The following is a 14,170-nucleotide window of genomic DNA, read 5'->3' on the forward strand; positions in this document are numbered from 1 at the left end:
CTCCACCAGCCTGTAATGCCCAAGATGGCAGGAGCACCTGGATTTGGTGAAGCTGCACCACCAAATCATCTGCACGTAGAACAGTGCCTGGCATGTGACGGGCTGGGGGCGCGCAGACCTTCTTCCCATTAAGATGAACTGCCTCTCTTGGGACTGATGTCTAAACTTCATTTAAGGGTAGGAAAGTTTGGAAGATAACATTTAGTTAACTCACAGTTAAGAATGAGAGCCGGCCCTCTCCTCCCCTTCTCTCGCCCAGGCGTCTGTCTGTGGTACTGGGGACTGAACCTTGGGCCACGTGCTCGGTAGGCAAGCACTCTACCACTCACCTGCAACCACAGGCCTGGAGTTGTCTTTATCTTCTACTGAGAGAAATTCATAGGGGAGCTGAAGAGAGAACCTGAAAAGCCACTGATTTGAGATCTGGTCATAATATCCAAGTTGTACAAAGGATAGGTATTTAAATCCATTTTTATGAAATTTATTCCCGAAATGAAGTGGCAGTGTATACAAAGGTAGCAGAGCTTGTGGTAATGTACAGGAATGTTTGCTACAACATGCACATTGTGAAGTATATTCAACATATACATATTAGGTTTCATGCTGAATAAATAATCCCCCCAATTAATTTTTATTTTTACATAAAAATAGAATATTGCACTCTTAACAAGACTGGTTATTTTGCATATTTCCTCTTTAGATAAATGATGAAATCCAGCACTAAAAAAAAAAAAAAAAGACTGAGTAGCAACCCTATTCTAATAGGAGAGTAATTTAAAGTTCTCAGTAAAAAAATGGAAGCTAGACAATAGCTGCAAATTTCTTTAAACAAAGCGGATCACTTCAATGTGAATAGGAATAGTCTCATCTCTGCACTCATGTGGACCGCAGGACAGACACTGGGCCCGTGCACACCTTGACTGCAGTGTACCCCGCTAAGTTCAAGGCTGAAGGTGTGCATGGCCACGAGCCTCCCCTTGTGCCCAGTTCCACAGCAGAGACTCTGGAATTGTGTTTTATAGTTTTTAAGCAGAATGTTTTAGAAAGTCTGGAAGTTACAAAAGCAGTTCTGTAAACATCATATGAACAAATGTGCAAGTAATTCTCAGGCAGGAATACAGATTTTTAACCCATGGTAACATATTTTGAGTCTATTTTTGCGGTTTTTGAAGCCACTAAAGCAGCACCCCAAGTAAAACAGCTGTCACTGCGTGGCAGAGATGAACTACTCCAAAATGTTTAGGACTGCATCTCCATGGTATGTAAGTCTGCTGTGGAACAGCTTTATCCTGCTCTTAGAATTTTCAGGTGGCAGAGGTTATTCAGAACACAGTGAAAATGGCTTCCTAGAGTCACTTGCTTCTGTCTCAAGGACATCAACCTGTCTCCTTTTCTTCTGAAGCTGTGTTCCGAGGAAGATGGCCCACTCTGCAGACGGGGTGAGTGCTCTGCCCCAGCTGGACGGAGGCCTGTGCGCACGTGCATTGCAGAGGCTTTCCACCACAAGCTGGGTGGGTGTTTGAAGCTTTGTAAATGGCTTTGCTAATGGCAGACATTAAAAAAGTCACCACTGTGTGTGATCCTTAGTGACTCAGCTAAGGATGTTCAATATCTAGTGTTATGGATTTTAAGTAAGAATTTCATGAAGAAACAGAATGTGTCTGAAATTGAAGATGAACATATTCTTGTTCATGACTTTTGAAAAATTGTTTCTCCCTTGACCTAAGGTGGCAACCAGCAAAAACGGTCAGAAGTTGAGATTCATTAGTAGTTTACTTTTAGTATTCAGCTAGTCCACAGAACGCTTGGTGCAGAGGCACCTACTGAATCATCTGCTTCTCCAAGAAAGCAATTCTTAGTCCTGAAAAACTTTATCTTTTTCTCTCTCCATGTTTTGGAGTGTGTGTGGGGAGGTGGTATCTCAAGGAAGAAAGCTTTTCAAATCCAATTTTTAGAGTATGTTGTGTAAATAATTAGCTAGTCAATTGAAATCCCAGTGACCCTGATCTTTTCTTTAGAATACCTCTGTGGGAAAACACTTTAAGAACATGATTCAGTAGACCACGTGGGCCCTTGGCTGGTTGGCTGGTGCGCACCACACAACTCCACAGCATCACTAGAGGAGGACAGGACTTGCCTCTCAGGGCCTGGGGAGGCTTTGGAATTCTGTGCAGACAGACAGATGCTGTGGTGATTCAAAGGACCTGTCTGGTCATCCATTTCTACGGGCTCGGCCTCCTTCCTGCCCTAGCGAAGCTGACCATCCCCCTGGAGTCAGGTGCTCTGGAGAACGCACAGCTCCCTCGCTCACCCGGCGGCATAGCTGCTGAGGAAGGAGTAGAACATGGGCTGCTTCATGCGCTGCTGGTCCTTCCGACACCAGGCGATCACTGTTCCGTCGCTGTTTGCAGTGTACAAGTGGTGGCCGTCACAAGAAAACGTGAGGCTGTGAAAGCAAACCCAATGGGACGTTATGTGTCTTAAAATTGCTGAGGTGGGCTGGCCATGATTCAGGAGTTAGGTCCCTTCACTGGAGCAGGGACAGGTCACTGTGTGCCACAACTCAGGGGCTGCGCCGAGATCTAACGGTCGCTCTGTGCACAAGGCTGAGGCTCCCGTGAGCGGGACCAGGAGCACAGCACAGCCAGGCCCTGCTCTGCTGGGCTTCACTTGCTGCCTGTTCATGCTCTACCACCTACACAGCACAAACCCGGCTGTGGGAAACTAGTTTCCCCTTAAAAATTAAGTGATTGTTTTAAAAATGTATTTTATCTCCCTGAAAAATAAAAGGGCAAAAAAATCTAACATTAATAAGTAATTTAAGTTCATTAAACTTTAAATTTAGTACAGAGAAAATAAATCTAACTTAATAAAGTCGAATTTGAATGGCTTCACTTCCAAATGCATTTTTAAAGTCACGTTTGTCAGCTCAGCGAAGGGTAACTGGTTGTATCAACCTTGTCAAGTGCACCCCTGCAGCAGGTGGTCTTTGCAAACAAGGGAGAAAGCACAGTTTCTCTCCTACCCAGGCTGCTGTGGGCAACTGGCAGGCCTGACGTCCCAGTGGACTCTCTCAGGCCCAAAGCCCCAGGGCAGGGAGAGTGTTCTTGCTGTGGGTTCCTGACAACCCATGAGGAACCCGTGAGCTCGCGATGCCGTCAAGCTCATCTTTCTTTACGCTGGTGTGCTCTAAGGTCTAACAACACAATCACAAACCACCAAGAATGAAGGAGGAGCTCTTACCTCACAATAGGCTTATTTGATTTGGGAAATGTGATTTCTCTCACGGGCTTCAGGTCCCACGTGCTCCACAGCCTAGAGGGAAAAGCCACCATCCAGTAAAGCCCACTAAGCACCTGCACAACACCTGCACCACTGCTATCTGCTAAAGTCACCTGGACGGAAATGGAACCATCAACTACCAGCATGAATTCCAGAGATTTCCAGTGCGTAGGTGTGGGAATAAAAACTCAGAATCTTCTGTATTCTCCTGCTGTCAATCTTTTAACAATTAACACAAAGAATCAAAATTGCACTAAAGCTACCTTTATTATTTAGAAAGGGGAATAACCAAAAAGAACCTATATCCAAAGGTGATTCTAAATCTAATATTAAATTGTAACAGGCCTAAATATTATTGGAAACTAATTTCTAAAGCTGCTGTGAACTAAAACAGACAAGTCAGAATCCAAACACCTCTTACCTCACAATTCCGTTTTCTAGTCCCCCAGCAATGACATTGATGGATATCCCCTCAGGTTGATTGGAGAAGGCCACCGAGCAAATGATCTCCCTGCAGTGCACGTGTCCCACGAGGTCCCCATTCACTGTCCAGAGCCTGAGGTCACTACCTCCGCCAGCTACAACACCAAATTGTCCCAGTCACCAGAAGGTGGAGTCAGAGCCCAGACCCACGAAGTGCCCCATGGCCGCGCTCCGTGGCAGCCCGAGGCGGCACGTGGGCCCACATGCCACCTAGAGAGGAGGGCTGTGGACAGGCGGACAGGAGCCTGCGGTGCAGAGCTGCACTGTGAGCAAATGGCGGATCCCTGTGCAAGGGCAGCATTTCAGCACAAACTGCCCACTTTGCTCGCTCGCGGTCCTGTGGATGCCAGGCAATCTCCCCAAACAGGAAAACACTCTGTTGACACCATCTATCAGAAGTGACTTATGTGACTTTCAAAAAGGAAAGAGTCACAGTAAAAATCACCTGAGCTAAGATTCTTACAAATAGAAAAATCTTTAGAATGTTTCAGACAGAATCTTATTTATCCATGTCCCACCAGACAAATCCTTCTTTTCAAAGACCACAGAGTACCCAGCTATTTTCTAGTGTTCCTGGGGCTGGGAGAGGCCATGATCGCAGCCACGCTGTAGGACAAGTGGCGCTGGGGCCTTGGGCTGTGAGCAGCTTCCTCTGGGGAAATGTTCCCACGCTGAGGAGGAGTGGTTTGGGTGTGGCATTCCGATAGCGCTGTCTTGTGCCCTTCATTTCACCTTTTTATTAGGACTAAGATGGAGGCAGACCTTGTATTTCTCTCCTTAATTAATGCAGTGGAAATACTTCATATTTAATCAAAGAAACAAATATTAGAAATGCTTATTTATTTGCAGATCTGTCAAAGACTTTCAAATATCCCAGGTTGAAATGCCCAGTGTGATACGGTATTATTCGAAACAGCTGCAGGTAGAAACAACTCAAATGCCCTCTAAAACTAGTAGATAAATAAGTGGTGTGTGTGTGTGTGTGTGTGTGTGTGTGTGTACACTACTGTGTGGAATGCCATTCACCATAAAAAGGAAGTTCTGACAGGTGATTCAACATGGAAGAACCCTGAAAGCATTCGGCTAAGTGGAGTGAGGGCAAAGGTCAACCTGTGGGATTCCACTTGCACAAAATATGCAAAGTGTCTAGAACAGGCAAATTCAAGACAGAAAGCAGAGGGGAGGTTCCTAGGGGCTGGGGGGAAGGGACATGGCTACCGCTTCAGTTAAGGGTTCCTGGTGGGCTGATGAGGTTTTGTAGCACTGGTGGTGGCTGCACACTTCAAAGAGCTGAAATGCAATTCTGTGCTGACCTATTTTGCCTCCACAGTCCCCAGGGTCACTCAGGTGTCCCTCTTAACAACACTGATTAGGGGATGCTGTCTGAACAGCATCGAGACGCAGGGACTCAGTGTGTTAGAGAACAGAACTATTCAGTCACAGGTCCCATATGCAGACTGCGTTCACTCTCTCCTTAGGAGTTAAGATCTGCTAAAAGTTGGTTTTTTTTTTTTTTTAAGATGAAGTAAACAGGTGAATATTAGTTTAGAAGGCTTAAAAAAGTCATTGGATTTGACGTAGAAATAAAATTCTGGCTGCACTGGGAGTGCAGGTGTGGCCGCGCCCAGCACAGGTGCTCTTGATGACTTCTTTCTACGTGTTTCAAGAGGGCTTAAAGAAGGTGAGAGGCTTTTTATTCTAATTGGAAAAAAGTTCTGCCTATCACTGCACCCTGTTCGCCATCCGGGGGCTCTGGGATACCCTACTGTGAGTAGCAAAAGTGTTCTGTTTCTAGCTTCCATCTGACCAGCTGATACAATACCACAGATACGACTCACTGCTGGCAGCAGGGAAGTAATCAACTCTGAAAAATCCAGCCACCTCAGGATAAGTTCTAACTTTCGAATGTTGCTAAAGGAAGAGAGTAGAGAACCTTATATAAATAATCACTGTTTACTCGCCCAGCATGCCTCTGGGTGTGGCAGTAAAAGCTGCTAATGTACAAATCCAGGAGGATCAATTAGCCAATCTAAGAATCTTCTGCTCACACTGGCATTACCTGAGTTGACAAAGTAAGATTTTCCCCTTAGCTGTGATCATTTCAGAATGAAAATGTTTTCGTGACATGATTTTATGATGGAGCCAAGAATGGCAAAAAATACTTGTGCAACTGAAATCTTTAATCACGACCAACAACATCATTTTCCTTGAATATAAAAATGAACAAATGTTTCGTAAAAACAACAGTAACATCATCAAAACCCTAAGAGACATCTATGGCATAATAAAAAATAAATATTTGGTGTCTGTCCCTGGTTCCTGGCACAGAACTCCAGAACCCCTTCAGACGTACTGTCCTTTGCTGCATAAAGGAGATGACTCAGGGGCTGGTCACCAGGATTAGGGGCAGGAACTTTCAGACCCTACCCCACACGAATGGGAAGGAGGAGGGCTGGAGACCGTTCAGTCACCAACACGTCTACTGGTGAAGTCCCCATCAAACCCTACGTGACAGGGTCAGGAGTGCTTTTGGTTTGGAGATCACATCCCGTGCCAGGCAGTGGTGCAGGCCAGCTCCACAGCCCTGCGTCCATAAAGACAGGACTCCTGTGCTCAATGGACCCCGAGTTACAAGACTCCATCTGGCTGCTCATGTTCACCCTTCATGATAAATTACAATAGCAAGTACAGGCTGAGCAGCACGCATCAGAAACATCTGAAGCCGGAAAGCTCTGGAGTGAGTGTAGACATGACACCACAGGCGGGGAGGTCCACACCCTGTCCCATGAGGTGGGTCAGACCGAACCAAGCGAAAAATACGGTATAAAATCCTCTTCAGGCTGTGTGTACAAGGCAGATAAAATCAATTAACGTTTAAAAGTGAGTCCCTCACTCAAGATATCTCAGCATATATATGTAAATATTCCATCATAAAAAATGTCTGATATCTGAAACACCCAGGACCCAGGCATTCTGGACCCAGGATGCGCCACGTGTACAGCTTTTACTGAGTTCTGTGAGTTGCTCTAGGGAGTTATTAAGCCCAGGAGCAGGTGGTCATGGCAAGTCCTAAATTTGCTCACTTCAAGTAGTGAGAGAATGAACTGCATTGTTGTTTACCTGGTTAGTGTTAAAGAACTCAAGAAACAGTTGGTGTTTGGAAAGACACCATATATTTGGTGTCATAAAAATATCAAACAATATAAAAACAATATTGTTAGATAAGAGATATTAGATAAAGGATATAGGACCACTCACTATAGATATGTCAGATATTCTATGTTGAGTAGACAGAAAGAAGAAATGATTTTTCAAAGGATCCTTTCAATTTAAAAATTCCTTAAAAGCAGAAATGCAAGCAGGAAATCATAGATTTTCCAATTGTTCTTTGTTGCTGGATGCACTGTTTTAAAAACATACACACATGAAAAATCCTGACTTTTGATCAGGGGATGTATCTTTGCCAAGAAAGCTTTAAGGCAGATCCTGTCTCCACTCACTATTCTACGCTACTGCTCTTTCTCGGGAATTCGAAGACGTCCCCTCAAGGCTGGTCATCCGCTGATGCTCTTCATGTAACAGGAGTAAATGCATGGGAAGCCACTGGGCCCCAGCAGACCAGAACAAACCAGAGCGGAGTCACTGGTGCTAGGTGCCACACAAACAAACTCAACTTGGAAGCGGGTCAGTTTTCCAAAAAACTGATTTTCAGCAACCAATCATAAGGGGTTGGGCCACAGGAGCTGGCGTAGTCAGGAAGTCCTCTCTGCCTCCACTAGACTTTTCTGCCAGCACAGCCACCTCCTGCTGCACTGTGGTGTCTTTCTATTTCCCGGGGTGGGGTGGGGGGGGGGGTGCTGCCAATTCATGAAGTACTCATAAAAGCTAATTAAGTCTTCAAACTCAGTTTACTTAAAATTTGTTTTCTAATAGGAGAAAGGTAACCAAAGTTAAAGTTAAAAAGCAGAAGCAAAAAAGGAAAGAAAAACAAAAACCAAGAGAATTCAGATAATTATGTACCAATAATTTGGTTATGTGTGCTCAGAAGCAATTTTTCATATATTGGGGAAACAGCTAACTTATGACAACATTCATTTCCGCACAAGTTGATGCGAGTATCAGGCAGCTCGGTCTTAGACCTGACTGTGTTTTAACACATGTACATGCGAGGACCACGGTGCTCAGGTCAGGCAGGCAGGGACTGAGAGAAGTTCATCCTGGACTGCAACCAGCTGGTGGAACGCCCTGCTGGAGCGGCGGCCTTGTGCTGCAGTTTGGACAAGCTCACCTGAATCACACACAGTAGCAATGTCCCCCGAGGTTTCACTGGCAGAGACGGCCGTGACAGGGCTTTTGTGTCCTGCCAGACTTTGTACATAGCACAGCCTGAAAAACAAGAGACGTGATTTGCATACAATCAATAAATAGAATTAATCTCTTATTTGTATAATTCTTTTCCTCAGTCTATATATCTGTTATTAAGACATACATCTTTTCTTATCTGATCTTTTGATTTTAATATGATTATAAAGGTAATCTTTTCTTTAGGCATGTATTTCAGGCTTAAATTTATAATGTAATGATATGATTTTATTCATTTAGTAAGAACTGCGATATTAAAAATAGTCTTTGGGGCTGGGGCTGTAGCCCAGTAGTAGAGTGCTTGCCTAGCATGTGTGTGGCCCTGGATTTGAGCCCAACACAGCAAGGGAAAACAAACCCAGCCGTGTGCAAGTCCGACATTTGAGCCACACCTGTTTAAGTCCCACAGGATGCACGTCCCATCTTTGCTCACACTTATCATTATGCTGTATGGTTTGCAGACAAACAAGCTGGTGACCTCTTCCGTGTGCCCATAGAGGTGTATCTGAGTCTCCATTTCTATCTCTGATGGCTGAGATCAGAAAGAAAGATAAGAATCAGCACAGAAAATATCCTAGTATAATAATCTCAAAAATAAGGAAGCCAAGAGACTCAAATATTCTTCTTATGTGACCAATTTTTCAATTCTATTCAGTTCCACATTTTTAAGGGTAAAACTAATATCTTAAATTTTTGAATTTCTAGATTTTATCAACTTGTATGCTTTTCATTTTTGTCAATTCTTGTCCAGTGTTTCTTCAAAGGAACACGTATTTTCATAGTTGTAATACTGCTATTTAATTATCTATTTTACGTTTTACACATTTAAGTATTTCCAGTTTTGATATTGTCTTCGTAATAATTTTTAAGTGTTATTCTATACGGTTATTATAACTCAAGTTTACTTGAGTGTCCTTCACAAATAAAGTTGTTTCCAATTTTTAAAATTATAGATAGTACCATAAGATTCTTCATGTCTAAAAGCTCTATTCCACCTCTGAACTTTTTCTCCAGGGAAAATCCAGGAATCTTACTAGCGCATGGATTCTGATTCTTGACAGCGCAGTTGTCGAAGGCACAGCACCAACCTCGCGAGGCTTCTGTGGTCAGAAGCACTCACTCCGCTCCTCGCCAACAGTTAGGACTGACGTCCTAGGCCAGAGAGCAGGCTGATGCCCAAGGGCTAGCCTGGCCTACGAGGCCAGAGTCCACACGGGCTTGGACTCTTGTTCTCCTTACTGGGCTGTTTATTATCACAAACATTTCAGTATTTCCCCATCAGAGAATATAGAAACGTGAGAAGAGTAAGTATAATAAAGATATGTACTGACCATCCATTTAAACTGACTTAACATTTTACATTATTCATTTATTTTTAAATAAAGCATTAAACATTATGCATATATTTTGTGTCCTATTTTTATCCTCTTCCTCTCCTTTATCAGAAGTTACTACTAGCTTAAATTTTCTCCTTTTTCTCTTTTTTTTTGGTACTGGGATTGAACCCAGGGGTGCCTAACCATTGAGCCACATCTCCATGCCTTTCTATTTTATTTAGAGACAGGATCTCACTGAGTTGCTTAGGTCTTCGCTAAGTTGCTGAGGCTGGGCTTTGAACTCAAGATCCTCTTGCCTCAGCCTCCCAAGCAGCTGGGATTACAGGTGTGTGCCAACATGCCCACTCTTTGATACTTTTAGGGCTAATACATATATTATGAATATATTAATACACATATGTATACATATGCATATTATAGCTAATATAGACATATTAAGTATATGTTAATATATGTATATATATATTAGTCTTTCATATAATGTATACACATATATATTATATACGGGAGGCTGAGGCAGGAGTATCACAAGTTCAAGGCCAGCCTGAGCAATTATATATGTATATATATAAAATATATATTTAAGTATATTTACATTAATATACATACATGCATATATGGATTACCTCTGGAGAAGACAGATTTGACTCATTTTTTATTTATCCAGAGGGAACCATTGTGATTCACTAATGAAAATTCAAGTTTCAATTCTAGAAACAAATTTTCAGTCATACTTTCTCATTCTGCCTTTCTCCATTACCTTCCTGTAACTACCTGCCACATTTGGACCTGTCTATCCTTACTCCAGACCCCTTCTTCTCTCATCTTTTCTCTTTATCTGTGTTACATTCTATGTGATTTTTCCAGATCTGTCTTCCAGCTCATTATTACCATGAACTAGCTGTGACCGACGCCTTGGTAAGTCGCAAGAGACTAACTGTGTTTCAGGAACCTCATCAGAAAATGGGGGTGATAATGAAGCCTTATCCAAGGACTGGAGCGAAGATTCAGGATGTTGGAATATGTGAAGAGCTGACACAAAGGACGTATTAAATAAATACGAGCTGTTATTTTATTATTTAATTTCTATAAGCTTTGTTTTTTCTTAATCTACTTTGTTTTCCCTCAATATCTCATTTTTAAACAGAATGACTACCTCTGAACACAGATTAATTAGCTGCCTCAAATTCAAAGCTAAACCGGGTCAGTGCTCTACTTGACAAGTTACAAGTTTGGCCTCTAGGGCCAGTATTTTCCTAAAGTCTTATAACACTATTGTTCTCATTTAGTTTTGTTAAACATACGTCAGAAGGAACCTCGCAGTACAGATGTACTGACCTGCCCTCCACTTTCCTCTCTGACATAACGCAGAGGTGCTGATCTGTGCTGCCTCCTTTTAAATACTATTCCTGAGCGAGCAGCTTGATTACCTGATACTTAGGAGTAAAAGAAAATCCTTACTAATGAGCTGAAAAATCTGCCTTCAGGCAAATACACAACTGGGGAAAGGTAGGCAAACAAGCCTTCACAAGCATCATGGCTTCAAAACCAAAAGAAGCACATGTCTTGTTGTGTTTGAATTATAATAATTATGCCCTTGATCGGCGATATTCAAAGTTGTTCTGTGCACAATTACCCCTCTACCGACATCTTAATCTTTTCTTTTCAAATGTGTACCACACACCGTGTTGGTACACAATCACAAATGCAGAAATAAGGAGAACTAAGAACAGGGCTGTTCAAAGTGTGGAGAAAAGCAGGTGGAGACAGAGCAAGGATGGAGCCGGGTGCAAGAAGGCTCCAGGTGCACAACGGCTGGAGTGTCGGCAGACCTCTGTCCCAGGGTAGGCTTTGGGACGGATCTGCAGGCAAAGCCAACGGGGGAGCACAGAGGTTAACGGTGCTGGCTGCCGTGCTCGGAGACCCACAGATGGCATTGTTTTAGGCCTTTGGGAGTAAAAGGGAGACAAGGCGGACATTCCACAAGTTATGGCCCTCCTCTGTTTAGGTTCCTCAGCATCTGTCCATGTCATGGTCAGCTTCTGCCCTGTTCCTGCCATTCCTTCCTTACAGAAAATGACTGGCCACCTTCACCTTACCAGGCCTTGACTCCACGTCATGTGGGAGCTGGTTCCCCTGCAGAAATGTCCTCCCCTCTTTTCTCCATGCAGGAATCTATCCTTTAAGATCCAGCCCAAGCCAGGCTCCCTGCCTCAGGATGGCTCCTCTCCACTTTGGAGCAGAAGCTCCACTGTCTGCCCCTCCTTGCCCTGTCCTTCCTCATGTGCTGCCTGCATCACTAGGTCCTGGTCTCCAGTCTTTCACCCTGGAAGGGTTTCTCCTTCAGACTCCACCCAGGTCTCCCGAAAATGCCAACTGGGTCTTATTACTCCTGTTTTAAACATTTTGATGGCTCCTTAGGTTAAGAGACGAAAGCAATATTATAATCACATTTATATCTCAGGGATCATAGCAAAGAACTTTAACAAGGGATTAAAATGGAACAAGCAGAGATAAGTAAGAAGACCCTGGAAGTCACTCTATACTAGGTTATAGGTTTCACCCAGCAAAATAAGTTTTATAATATAACTGAGAAAATTGTAATTAAAAAAAAAATAGCCCAGAGAAGGTTCTAGATTAGATGATTATCACTCTAATTTGCCACTTAACTGCACCATGGACAGTTGACTCAAGAAAGGAGGCGGTAAATTAAAAGAAGATTGTAGAATGCATCTTCTTTTCTTTATAGGCAATTTCATGATTTAACTCCTCTATCTTGCAAGTTCAGTGAAAGGCTTAAAACATGTTTCTTCCATTAAGTAATAGAAATTAAAGCTCAGTCGGTAGAGTGCTTGCCTTGCAAGCATAAGGCCCTGAGTTGGATCCCCAGCACCGCAAAAAAAAAAAAAAAGTAATAGAAATTAAGATGGGCTATTTAGATTTTGTTGTCATTTAATTTACCCAGAGAGAATGGGAATGCTTAACACTAGGGTTTCTAAGCTTGCAAATTGATCACCCTTCCTAAGCATTCAGGTGGACACTGAGAAAGCAGGCAAGCATTACGACGTCACAACAAACCTAGATACAAAACAGGCCACAACTCAAAATGCTCTCTGTCTCTGAAATCAAAGAGCAGGAGCCTTTACAATTATTTCCAATTTTTTTTCATGATCCTAATAAACCTAAATTTAAAGAGTTAGATTTGTGACCTTTCACATTTTAAGAGCTAGCGTGGGGAAAAGATCAAAGACTGACACAAAACGAATGCCCCTTCACAAGGGCGCCGGGGGGCCTACCGTGCTACTGGTGAACCTGTTCGTGTAGGCCGTGATCACACCGCACTTGCTCCCGGTGAAGAGCTGGCAACCGTCGGGCACCCACGCACAACTAGTCACCTTTGAAAGGAACAAATCAAAGAACATCACTTCTTAAGATTGTGAGAAGTGCTTCCACTTTTCTGACAACTATTTAAAAAATCATAAAATCACAAAATTTCAGGTAAATGTTTTACTTGAGAAGACTGGACTTGTATCAGATATAACAGCACTTTCTGTAACTTTAAATCAAACATTTAAAACTTCTTTTCAGATCAAAAGGTATACTAATGCCCCTGTGGTCATCTGTTCTCCGGAAGCTCAACTCCATGGTCCAGGGCAGGTGAGACCCGAGCTTGAAGGGGAGCGTGTGTGTCTCACATGTGCCTGATTTTTTACTTTCACACATTTCTCTCCTTTTTTTTATTCTTCCTGATGGAGAACCAGAGTGCATCTAATAGCGGCATTGCTTCTACCAGTTCTACAGGTCGTAGTATAGAAGTAAACATAAGTGCGAAGAGAGAAGCTGGGATTAATCTTTTGGTGCAAAATTCTTCGGTCCTAGGTGGGAGGGTACCATTCAAGCCCAGCTCCATTCTCCATGTGACCTGACAAGCCTCTGGTGGGCCCCGCTGACACCCAGTGCCTGTCTATAGCATTTGCCCACAACTGCTCCGCTCCCATGGCACCTTTGCTTCAGTCCACAGTCCCTCCCCACTTCACTAAGAAGGGGGAGGTCATCAGCCACCGGTCATTTCCTCTTCTGCCCTCTGCACCTTTGTGCAATTTCGAGTCTCCTCCTGATTCACAGGAGGAACGGCCTCTGATTTCAAGCCAATCCTTGCCTATTCCCATGACTTCTCAGAACACCTGTCCTTACATCTTCAAACCATCTATTCCTGGACCTGCAAAAATGTTCAAGTCTCCCCTACATTAGAAAATGACTTTCTCTGATGATGATTCTTCTTTACTCATGATAAATCATCAAGGTCTACTGGATCCAGTTTTACTTTTTGGGTTTCTTTCTTCACTATTTGTAACTATTTGTAAGTACTGATATGTCATAACTTTTATTCTTTCAAAGAGATTTGCTTTAAAAAAATATATAGAATAGCTGGGCGTAGTGGTGCAAGCCTCTAATCCCAGATATTTAGGAGGCTGAGGCAGGAGGATCACAAGTTAGAGGCCAGTCTAGGCAACTTACTGGCACCCTATTTCAAAATAAAAATAAAAAGAGTTGGAAATACAGCCCAGTGCTGTAAATCCCTGGGTTCAATCCTTAAACAAATTGTATAAGCACACATACATAGAGAATAAACATGTATTATAAATGCATATAATAAAACTCATTCTGTCTTGCAATTACCATACTGATCCACTGAAGCCTTTTCT

General features: G+C 43.0%; 1 protein-coding gene across 6 annotated transcripts in view; it reads right to left on the reverse strand.

The window, feature by feature from the left end:
• Positions 1 to 455: 455 nt before the first annotated feature.
• Positions 456 to 14,170, reverse strand: part of LYST (lysosomal trafficking regulator) — a 151,348-nt gene continuing 137,633 nt past the window's right edge. For 5 of the 6 annotated variants that reach the window (XM_079106876.1, XM_079106880.1, XM_079106875.1 and 2 more), the window contains 6 exons: positions 12,761 to 12,859; positions 8,520 to 8,659; positions 8,054 to 8,151; positions 3,704 to 3,860; positions 3,244 to 3,315; positions 456 to 2,446 (listed from right to left, as the gene is read on the reverse strand). In XM_079106876.1, the coding sequence (XP_078963002.1) occupies positions 2,308 to 2,446; positions 3,244 to 3,315; positions 3,704 to 3,860; positions 8,054 to 8,151; positions 8,520 to 8,659; positions 12,761 to 12,859 (705 nt within the window). In that variant the 3' untranslated portion in view covers positions 456 to 2,307. The remainder of the gene's footprint in view (positions 2,447 to 3,243; positions 3,316 to 3,703; positions 3,861 to 8,053; positions 8,152 to 8,519; positions 8,660 to 12,760; positions 12,860 to 14,170) is intronic. The other variant, XM_079106879.1, reaches the window with a different exon arrangement.

The sequence above is a fragment of the Sciurus vulgaris genome (genome assembly GCF_902686455.1).
Source record: "Sciurus vulgaris genome assembly, chromosome: 12".
In the NCBI taxonomy this organism is placed as follows: domain Eukaryota; kingdom Metazoa; phylum Chordata; class Mammalia; order Rodentia; family Sciuridae; genus Sciurus; species Sciurus vulgaris.